This window comes from Hippocampus comes, unplaced genomic scaffold (assembly GCF_001891065.2).
Source record: "Hippocampus comes isolate QL1 unplaced genomic scaffold, H_comes_QL1_v1.1 scaffold39, whole genome shotgun sequence".
Lineage (NCBI taxonomy): Eukaryota > Metazoa > Chordata > Actinopteri > Syngnathiformes > Syngnathidae > Hippocampus > Hippocampus comes.
In genome coordinates, this window is record NW_017842054.1 from 2744800 (window position 1) to 2756672 (window position 11873).

At 45.2% G+C, this 11873-nt stretch overlaps 1 protein-coding gene across 1 annotated transcript in view; it reads right to left on the minus strand.

The window, feature by feature from the left end:
• Positions 1–10792, minus strand: part of fmn2a (formin 2a) — a 39030-nt gene extending 28238 nt beyond the window's left edge. Inside the window, 5 exon segments of the mRNA XM_019859964.1 lie at positions 644–787; positions 2337–2519; positions 4811–4968; positions 7238–9249; positions 10492–10792. Of these exon segments, the coding sequence (XP_019715523.1) occupies positions 644–787; positions 2337–2519; positions 4811–4968; positions 7238–9203 (2451 nt within the window). The 5' untranslated portion in view covers positions 9204–9249; positions 10492–10792.
• Positions 10793–11873: the final 1081 nt, after the last annotated feature.

An 11873-nucleotide genomic window follows, 5' to 3' on the forward strand; every position in this document is an offset into this window, starting at 1 on the left:
ACTTGGAAAAAATAATAATAATAACAAATCGAGTCCCTATCAACACTTCTAATTCACTCGGTCATGCAAATGAGAAAGAATAACACATCCAAGCGTGTATGTTGGCGGACTTTTCTAGTCATATCATCTATTATCTTATATATACTGTATCAGTCCCAAATACCCAAATCAAAAAAAGAGCCAGTTGTAAGCTACATGCGGGTCAACAAAGTCTACAATGTCTAGACTCCATCAGACCTCATGGCTCCAGACTGGATGAGTGGGATAGCGAGAGATTTGACCCCAGAGACAGTGAGTCTCGTTGGGCCTCAGATGAGGCGAGGGGGCAGGGTGGACCACTACTACCACAATACATTTGCAAGTTGTGGTCGCATAGTTGAACGGAAAGAGAACGTTCAGCCATTCTCTTATTTATTAGTTCTTGCACGAAACAAGGGGTCCCCTGTGCTTGGTCAAATGAGACAAGCCTGACCTCTGGTGGCAACCTTTGGATTTTGATATTGTGTCCATATACAGTATATTGGATTAGTGGACATGCTATAAGGGGGTGGGGGCGGGTTGGGGGGGGGTCACTTAGGCTCATAATGTTTCCCGGGGTCCTTACGTTTTTTTCCCCCTTGCAGTACCCACAGATGCTACCAACCTGAGGTTGAGATGGTACTGCTGACTGGGTCTTCAAAGGTAATCTGGAACTCTGCGGTCTGGTCGGTGTTCTCCCACCGTAGAGCTCCCATAGGTGCGAGGACACCGGCAGCCCCACAGTCGCCCACGTGTACAGCTGCTCCCCCTGCAGGCAGGTAAGACAGAGTGGCAAATACATGGTCGCTTCCTATGACAAAGAACCAAATTGTACTTTCTATTCATTTATTCATTTTGTGTCGTGCTTGTCCTCATTAACGTCGCCATCAGGTGAGCTGGCGCTTATCCTTGCTAGCTTGGGGCGAGAGGCGGGGTACACCATGGACTCGTCAATTACTGGGCACTGTTCAGGATCACAAGAAAAACTGGAGCCTGTCCCAGTTGACTTTGATTCAGAGCCACAATATAAACCAAGCTTGTCAAACTATTTCTTTTTTTTTTCTTTTGTCAGCACTAACCTGTGAACGTGTGAGGACGCAATTACGTCCGGCTAGTTAATGCCTATACGCATAGCCACTTGGGTGTTCACTGGCGGTGTTACTTGAGGTGTTTGTTAATGTGCTTGTGTTAACTGTGTTTTGTTATTGTTTGTTTAATAAAGTCATTGGAAGAGTCCCAATGGTCGTTTCTGACTTAACCACCTGTCCTGGATTACAATTCGCTCTCATTAGCCGTGTTGGGCTATATTTAATTAGCTAACAAAAAAATTTTAATTCACGATGCTCTGAACCCACAATAAGTCTCAACCGTTATTTAGCAAGTGTTAACTGTATGTCACTTCATACACAGTTGACCCTAGATTTGATATTATTAACAACAAATTGATTATAAAAACAAAATTATGGCAAATTCAATTAACATAAAAACACCATAAAATAAAATGTGTTTCCTTTCAGGCATATACAAGCTGTAAATAAGATCGAATGTTTTTTTCTTTCTTTCAGTGAACACACTGTACTTCAATTATGTTGAACAAAAAGCACAGCTCATGTTTAATGTCTCCCCAAAGCTAATTAATTTCAGCCACTTATGCTTCATGTCCCCTAAAGGCAATTAAATGTTCCATTTTTTTCCCCCCCTTTTCTTTTTACCGCCTTCACATGATGCTAAAGCCTTTGCATCTATCTCCAATATGCACAGCATGAGTTTTAAAAGAGAGAAAAAGTGAATGCACAATCCCCAGAGTTATTTTTGGCAAGACTGACTAATTGAATAACGAAGGACTGTGCTGGTCCAAACCTCTGACTGAATAGTTTTATTTTTTTTTTTTGCCTGGAATGAGCAGGATGGCTAAACTGGATAGAGTCACGTGGAGCGGTTACATAACATGGTCAGCAGATGGTCTACGCGAGCATCGGCGATTGTGACCGTGTGAGTGGGTGTCGGAGGCGTTTTAATCCAGTCATGCGTGGAAAGGCCATGAACGTGGATGAGTGTGTTTCAGGATGGCCTTTTGTATCAAACAAGAATGCCTTTCCTTAAGACGCACGCATCGCCGGAAGAGATGACATTGAAAAGCCAAGGAACTACAGTGTGCTTGTAACCACTTAAGATTAAAAACTAAACAGGGGATTTAAATATAATGACTGTCAAGAACGATATCAAGACTTTTTACCCTGACAACTGAGTTTGCAACATGCCCTGCGATTGGCGGGGGGGGGGTCACTTAGGCTCATAATGTTTCCCGGGGTCCTTACGTTTTTTTCCCCCTTGCAGTACCCACAGATGCTACCAACCTGAGGTTGAGATGGTACTGCTGACTGGGTCTTCAAAGGTAATCTGGAACTCTGCGGTCTGGTCGGTGTTCTCCCACCGTAGAGCTCCCATAGGTGCGAGGACACCGGCAGCCCCACAGTCGCCCACGTGTACAGCTGCTCCCCCTGCAGGCAGGTAAGACAGAGTGGCAAATACATGGTCGCTTCCTATGACAAAGAACCAAATTGTACTTTCTATTCATTTATTCATTTTGTGTCGTGCTTGTCCTCATTAACGTCGCCATCAGGTGAGCTGGCGCTTATCCTTGCTAGCTTGGGGCGAGAGGCGGGGTACACCATGGACTCGTCAATTACTGGGCACTGTTCAGGATCACAAGAAAAACTGGAGCCTGTCCCAGTTGACTTTGATTCAGAGCCACAATATAAACCAAGCTTGTCAAACTATTTCTTTTTTTTTTCTTTTGTCAGCACTAACCTGTGAACGTGTGAGGACGCAATTACGTCCGGCTAGTTAATGCCTATACGCATAGCCACTTGGGTGTTCACTGGCGGTGTTACTTGAGGTGTTTGTTAATGTGCTTGTGTTAACTGTGTTTTGTTATTGTTTGTTTAATAAAGTCATTGGAAGAGTCCCAATGGTTGTTTCTGACTTAACCACCTGTCCTGGATTACAATTCGCTCTCATTAGCCGTGTTGGGCTATATTTAATTAGCTAACAAAAAAATTTTAATTCACGATGCTCTGAACCCACAATAAGTCTCAACCGTTATTTAGCAAGTGTTAACTGTATGTCACTTCATACACAGTTGACCCTAGATTTGATATTATTAACAACAAATTGATTATAAAAACAAAATTATGGCAAATTCAATTAACATAAAAACACCATAAAATAAAATGTGTTTCCTTTCAGGCATATACAAGCTGTAAATAAGATCGAATGTTTTTTTCTTTCTTTCAGTGAACACACTGTACTTCAATTATGTTGAACAAAAAGCACAGCTCATGTTTAATGTTTCCCCAAAGCTAATTAATTTCAGCCACTTATGCTTCATGTCCCCTAAAGGCAATTAAATGTTCCATTTTTTTCCCTCCCTTTTCTTTTTACCGCCTTCACATGATGCTAAAGCCTTTGCATCTATCTCCAATATGCACAGCATGAGTTTTAAAAGAGAGAAAAAGTGAATGCACAATCCCCAGAGTTATTTTTGGCAAGACTGAGTAATTGAATAACGAAGGACTGTGCTGGTCCAAACCTCTGACTGAATAGTTTTATTTTTTTTTTTTGCCTGGAATGAGCAGGATGGCTAAACTGGATAGAGTCACGTGGAGCGGTTACATAACATGGTCAGCAGATGGTCTACGCGAGCATCGGCGATTGTGACCGTGTGAGTGGGTGTCGGAGGCGTTTTAATCCAGTCATGCGTGGAAAGGCCATGAACGTGGATGAGTGTGTTTCAGGATGGCCTTTTGTATCAAACAAGAATGCCTTTCCTTAAGACGCACGCATCGCCGGAAGAGATGACATTGAAAAGCCAAGGAACTACAGTGTGCTTGTAACCACTTAAGATTAAAAACTAAACAGGGGATTTAAATATAATGACTGTCAAGAACGATATCAAGACTTTTTACCCTGACAACTGAGTTTGCAACATGCCCTGCGATTGGCGGGCAACCGGTTCAGGGTGTCCCCTGTCTACTGTCCGAAGACAGCTGGGATAGGTTCCAGCACACCCCGCGACCCTTGTGAGGATAAGCGGATCAGAATATGGATGGATGGATGAATATGAATATGCTCCCAGCGTAGCAGCCGTGGCTAATGTTAGCTTGTTTACAGAACGAATGGTTAGCTTAGTATTTCTAGCTGCTGTTTTGTTGAAGCTGGGCAGTGTCCTCGGTGACTATTTACTAAAACTACACACTTGCACAATTGCATGCCATGTTTGAAAACACTGCAGTAGTACTGTAGTTTTTTTTTTATTACCAATAAAAGCTTGCAAAATGTTGAGTTTTCCCATATGATGTAATTTCTAGCTATGAAGTTTCAGAAAGAATATTCATCAATGTCTACTAGATTATTATGTCACATTGCTGCATTCTTATGATGAAAACCTGATGTGCTAGACTAAAAAAAAAAAATCAGATTAAGGATTAACGCAAATAAAATCATCTAGAAATGTGTACTTGCATCTCTGATTCAAACAGCGAGTTCATTTGTTGACCAGTGCAAAATGTATTTTCAACTTGACACATTTCAATGTCTGTACTTTATTTTCTTCTACTTTACCCAAATTCTTGTTGACACAAGTACTTCTACTAAAGTGCAGCGTGTGAGTACATTTGCCACCTCCGCCCATGAAAAGCATGTCTGGATAGATGAGAGTGATGGCATTGTGCACCTTTCCCTCAATGCTTGTATTTTAATTAGCCTTCCTATTTGTGGGGTGCGGTCTTACGTTAAAAGCGGGCTTGGCGTCGCCGCGGCGGGCCCCTCCGTTGTCGCTGAAGGGGTGCAGCAGGCCCTGAGTCAACATTCGCCAACACATTTCCTCGGCCTGCTCCTCTGACGAGCCGTCCTCCTGGTTCATGCACAGCCTGTCCAGCAGAGCGCGGCCTGAAGACACACTTCCATTAGTGACATCGTTTTGCGGAATGGGAAGAACTTCATCCTTCAGACACACAACGCAGACTCGTCTGAGGAGTTGACGATAGCGGCTTGTTTAAAATAGACATGAGACTTTGGAAGGTGATAATTAAACACTTGCAAATTTCTGCCACGTGATGTTAAGGCGTTAACGATGCAGCTCCACCTGATTTTGTCATGCAGCGCAAAGGGTACACAGTTATCAGAGGGTACACACACTTATGCAAACACGTGATCTCAGTTACTTAATTTGATTGCTATTTTTCATTTGCCCGTTTAGGGTGTTTTGCAAGAGTTTTCATGAAGGTAGCAGACTTTCATTTGACGAAATGAAGGTTAATAATTATGCTTTGGTTGACCATTTTGGTGGGCTTTTAATTCAATATTACTTTCTATCTGCCAGCTTTGTGATAAACTTCAACTGGGAGTGACACGCCGCTTGAAGCAAGCACGCTGGGCTTCTGTATGAACGAGAGCAAGAATAGGTGAAAAGTTTTTAAAAGTATGTGGGAGTGTTTTTTTTTTTTTCTTTTATGATTTTGCTATATTTTCACCCATACTGGAAACAAAGGAAGCTAAATAGTAACAGACATGGAATTTCAGTTACATTTTTCATTGGAGACTTCATTGGGTACACCAGCATGTGTATAACTTTTAATACAGTATCTGTAGAACTGCATTGCATCATAGTGAGGGGGGCCTTTTGATGTCTTTTCCCGCGCTCCAGTCTGGCTAAACCATATACAACATAAATAACACAGTTTAGTATTATGTATAAATTGACCCATCTGACAGCGTCTTTCCAAACCGAGCGCTCGTAATTTTGTAGCGGCCAAATTTATCTTCCAGCTCCTGAACCGGCTGTCGTGAAATTGTGCGAGAGTAATTTTAAGAGACTTTTGGGGACAGCTGCGCACACAGGATGCTGTATCATAATTCAACCAAAGTCTAAAACTGTATTCCAGTCGCCGAAGAAATCAAGTTCAATAAAAGGAAAAGGGAATAATGTCAATTTTTCCGCATGGCCGGCTCTTGCAAATCCTTGTGGCTCTGCTTCCCCCTTCGACGTCTTCCCTCCTCAGGGCTGCGTGTGACCTGGAAAGCTCCACAAAATTCCGCAGCATCACATGCGGTGCTGACGGAGTGCACGGTGAGACCAAGCGCACGCCCTCGCACACTGTCGGAATTCTTGAGATTTGCAACAGCGAAAGGACACTAATGCAACTTGTTTGTTAAAAGAATGCACCTCTTTGTTGGATTGGGTCTGATGAAATTTGAAATGACGTCACGTCATGACTCATATTTGCCACGCAGATAAAGTGCCACTTTGGCTTAGCATCTCCACTGATGCATTGTGGGTAAATGTGTGTATCGCCATGTCGTCAGTTGTTGTAGGGCACACAAACACATGCACACATCGGAAAGCAGCTGAGCTCATTTAATGCGTCAGAAGAGGAACAAGGTAGCATTGTTTTAATAGACAGGCCTTATAATGACGCACAGTCAATAGAGCACCTCGAGTGTTCTATGTCGCCTTCACTTCCAATCATAACTCAGATTTTCGAGCAAAGGTTATTTTCTGAACGGGATTAAATTTGCGATGCAAATTAGGATGATTTTTTTTTTTTTTTTTAAACAGTTCCATAATAACTTTTTGGTCAAATGCAGATTGAGCTTTGTGGTCAACAAATGATGAAAAACCAGCATGACACACCATTTGTTAATTTTCTGTGTGTGTAATTAAAAAAAAAAAAAAAAAACCAAAAACGTCTTCATTCACACTTGATTTACAAAGTCCCGATAGGAAGCATGCTATCATACACCACTGAGTCACTAAACTGGTCTTGTGCTAACTAGTCAACATGTTTGCGTGACCGTTAGCTGATCAAAATTGCCCAGATTGAGACTGAATTTGGTAATTTGGTCTGTTTTTCTGCCGCACGCTCCTGGAATGCGGCACAAACTCAGGTCAACACAATTGTACCAAGATTATGATTAAGGACTATTTGGCTTTGGACTGTATCCATTTTTTAGGTTGGCTCTGTTGTAATTTCTGTACGATGTCCTCATTGGAAATGAGGCCTCAATCATCTTTCGAGATTTAAAGGTCTGAACTATTCTACGACGCATGCGTCCAACTGCTCCAAAAGACCCCGCGTAAAATTGCAAAGCTGCAGCTGAAACTTGATCTTTGAGCCGGCAGAGAATGACAAACAACGCATGTTTCATCGCAACTCACCGGAGAAGATGTCCAGGTAGGAAGCTGCCCCCCTGGAAGACCTGGAGTGTCCATACTGGGCTCTCCTGGAGCCCAGCGTCCAGTAAGCGCCACCACCCGCCGCTCCCTTCTCCGCTTGCTCTGGTTCCAAGAAGACGGCGCCATCTCCGCCGTCTGGCTCTCCGCACCAGTCGGCCGATGCGCCGAGTGGCCCCGCGATGGAGCTGGACCTCTGCTTGCGGCCCCTGACTCCCTGGAAGACTTCGGGTTCCCCAGAATCTGTTCTCCTGGGGACACAGGGGCTGGTGAGCGGAGAGCCGATGGGGGACGTGAGTTGCCTGGTGGTGGTCTTGACGTATGAGGGGAACACCGGCGGGTAGAGTTTGACAGTGGACGGGGACGTGGCCGATGTGGGTGCGGTTGGGCTCTCGGTCGTCAGCAGGCCATTGGAGAGGCTACTATTCTTCCTCAGAGACGGGAAGTCCCGTCCGGTATTGTGGTCTTCCTTCCCTCGCTCCGAAGACAAGTCCATGCTGCTTGCGCTCTTGTGAGCGACCACGGGGCCTGGACCTCCAGGTTGGACCCGGTCACACGGCGCAGCAGGTAATTTGCCTTGAGGAGTCCAGTTATCTTGAGTGCGGCGCGGGACCGGGCTCTCCAGGTCATCCTCCGCACTCTCGTAAGACGAGGGGGTGGTGGTCAAAGTGTCCGGGAAGCTGTAGGTGCTATTGGTCTTTGGAAAAAGGCTTCCGCTGCTCCTCTCCGTGTCCGGCGCGGAGGACGGTGGTCCGATCTCGCTCGGCGATCCGGGCGCAGACAGATCTCGAGACATGAGCGCGCTTTCATTCTCGGGTTTGTCGTTCTGACGGGAAGGGACGTCCTTGTCGAAGATCAAAGTTTGATGGGGTAAAAGCTTCTCGGCGGCGGCACCGCTTCCCCGGAAGGCGGAGTCTTCGCGCTGGACCCTCATGGCTTGTTGGATGTCGGACAGAAGATCCTCGGTGTCGGCGGCCGCCGAGTGGAAACTGTAGTCGTCCACGTCGGATCCCCAGCCGGCCTTGTGGCACGATTCGTCGGCGATGGATTGCCGGCTGCTTGCCGTCAAGCGGCTTAGATCGCCCTCAAAATCCGACAGCATTCCCATCTCATCGGCAGATAGGCTGGCCCCCGTTCCGGGTTTAAGGCCCGCTTTTACCGACCTTTCGTCATCCAGCAAGTCATCCTTGGACAATCCCTTGGCCTTGGAAGTCCTCCTGAGCTTCATCCCGGAGAAGACTGAAACCTTGGAATCCGACTTGGATTTCCTCTTCTCGTTTTGTTCCCCTTTGCCGGTCTTGTTGGACTTTTTGGATTTCTTCTCGGCTTCCCTCTCGCCGGCCTCGCACGAGCCATCCTTGCCTCCTGCGCCGTCGCCTCCTTTCTTCTGCTTGGCCTCCTGGTTGCCCATGCTGCGGAGCAGGCGGACCCCCCTGGCTAAGAGGCCGTGCTGCTGGGGTCGAGGGTGGGCATGCGGCCGGGGGTCCTCGCGGGATCCTCGGCCAAATCCCGCCGTCGGAGGCGGCTGCGAGGATGCTGCTGCCGGTGATGACGAGAGGAGGCGGAGACTGGCGGTGACAGCTGTGGGCTCGCCGCCACCGACGCTCATTCCCCGCTCGCCACCCCTCCCAGTCGGGGCTTCTCTGGCGCTCTGATCCTTCCCCTCCCTTTGCCCCTCCTTCCCGGCCCCATCTGCTCCCCTCCATTCAGATCTGTTGCATAACGGGCTGCTGTTGGAGCGAAAGCGCCGATGCTCGGAGGGTAAAGCGGAGAGATGCTCGGGAAGACCGGAAATGTACGGCGCTGGCGGCTGTTGCTGAGCTCCCAAAGAGGGCTGCTGGCGGCGTGGGACGCTGGCGGCGCTGCTCTTCCGCTTGTTTTTGAAGGTGCTGGTGAAGAAACTCTCTTTGAGAAAAGGCACTTGGGTCTCCACGGTCTGGATCGTTTGCATCGTGGCCACTGTGGCGTCACTCTCGGCGGAGGACCGGCGAGTTTGGCTGATGCGAAGAGAGGAAACACACGTTTAGCTGATTCGTTTGGTTTTGAGGCATCTCGGACGAATAAATTTGAATAATTCTGATCATGATCGATCTGTCTGAAGGCGTTTCTATCCGTTTTATGTGAACTGGGAAGGCAGTGCTGCACCCTGCGGTGGAAGGGATGCAACAAGTAGCAAAATAAGAGAGCACATGACAAGGCAGGACGGGGCGCGACAGGAAACGACAAAATCGGGCTCATCTGATTTTCAACGAATAAAAAAAATATATATTCACAGCAGATACTGACCAAATTCCAGTAAAAGGAAAACCTACACGAAAAGGAATATATGATTACAAATATAATATCTAAGTGTGCCGCTGATTATATCCGACACGACCACTGAGTTGATCCAACGTTGACAAACATTTCTGTTTTTTTGCGCACAATTCCACCCCCCCGCTCACCCGACTAAGCCAGCGAGTGTCCTTTGGTCCTCTGAAAGGCATTATGTAACTCAAAGCCATTCTTAGGATTCAAAATGAGATACTCCAACTGTGTTAAGTAACTTCTGTGACTGAAGCTACTGTATTTTTTCGAAGCTTCATTCAGTCAGCTTTAGATTTTTGTAGTTAAGATGACAACACATTTTTTCCCGTGCGCATGAACAAAAATATAGATACACACATTTTTTTGTGTACCCATAAGACTCATGTACAGTGAGACAAACTGAATCAGATGGTGAATCGTTCATGGAATTTGGACCTCAGCTGACATGTACAAAAAGAAGCCAGTCAGTACATAACGGTGACTAATTCTTGTTTTCATAAATAATTACTTGCAACCATTTTGCGTCAATTTGAATCGAGATGTCAGCTGACATGTCAAAACAGAAGCCAAAGGTTCAATCCCTGACTTTAATTTACCATGTCTTATTTTCCATCATTTGGTCATTTTTCATGTGCGCCACGGTCATCAAAAAAGCAGCACAGTCCAACTCTAATAATCAAGATGTACTTTATCCTTGTGTTTTTTTTGAAGTATGACTCAAGTGTGCCGAGAAGACGACAAAACATAACAAATCTTCTAGTTAGAATGTTTAAAAGGCCCACTGAAGCCCACAACTATGGAAAAGTCAAGTTCCTCCTGAACACATCTTCCAAACGAGCTCGCCTTCTGTCAAACCGTCTCTTTAAAAAAAGCGCATCAAGTTGAATATGGAACATGATGAAATGAGAAGAGAGAAAGGAGAGTCGACTTGCCTGAATGCGGCGCGAGCAGACTGACTGAAGAAAACAACACAGGCGGGTGTTTGTCCTCTTCTACAAGCCTCTCCTTAGCCGTGGGTCACATGAAGTTGCCGTTTGCCTCATCACATGTCTGCTTTGCTCGGCCATCTCCCATTAGAACCCCCGCCCGCTGCCACCACCGCCCCCAGTGACTTTATCAGCGGTCTTAGCTATAACAACGCGACACTAGTGGGAGAAATACATTACGGGACCATATTTGTTGAGGTGCTGTGTCACATTGTGGAGAAAGGTGAACAACGCTTGGAAGACACAAGTGTGATGAGTGATGCTCATCCTGGTGGCTCTTTTAAGGCCGTCCCATGACTCAAGACACAGGTGAAGGCATTCTCCAATCAGCTGTGAGTGACTTCGGCCAATGTCTCCCAACCTTGATTGAGTCCAGCCACGTATTTTGCATTCGGAAAATCTCACAGGACAACACCACATAAAAATGTCACAAAAGTATAGAAATATTTAGTCCCGCAACTAATGATTATTTTCATGAATTGATGACATTCAGTCATCTAGTGCAGTGGTTCGTATTTTTCTTTATTGATTTATTTTAAACATACGCCACCTCCAAAAAAGATTTGGCTTCCAAGTACCCCCCATACTAACTATAATTATTAAGCGTTCAGCAAAAATGAGTTATGTGCTTTCCTTACTAATGTAAGGCATCATGCACAACTTAAACATCAACACTGTGCTTAAATATGTATGTTTTTAATACTAAAATTGATTGACCATAGATACGTTTCATAAAAATATTACCTATATTAATATTTGAAAACAAAAGTGTAATGGAAATATATATATCTTTTTTTTTTTAAGTTGAAGCCACACGTGCAGTTTGAGCATCTATTTACATTACTGTATATCAATTCCACGACAAGACCACTAGAGGGAGCTAGCGCAGATCTCACTTCACATTCAGACTGGCAAGTGACAGCTCAAAGGGACTGGAGCCCCAGTCGAAATAAAATAACTGCTGGAAATAACACAATATTAGTTTGTGCCACAATCATTTTGCACCATTTATTGACTTGAAAGATGATTGGCATACCGGAAACGTAACAAAAAGACATTTGTGTTCACCATGTTTACATTCCCGATATTTGAGAACAAAAGTTCCCCACCGATGTAAAAAGTCTCCGTGTTGAATGCATATCAAATACCGAGTGCTGAAAGAACAACTTTTTTTTTCTCTATACGGTACATAAAAGTAGAATGGCAGCTGCCCGTCCACGCTTTTCTACAATATGACACGTGACACATTAGGCTGCTGCAAGCAGACACTGTACGTAAAGATGGATACAACAACAGCAGCTTTCAATCACACGTCACATTCCCTTTTT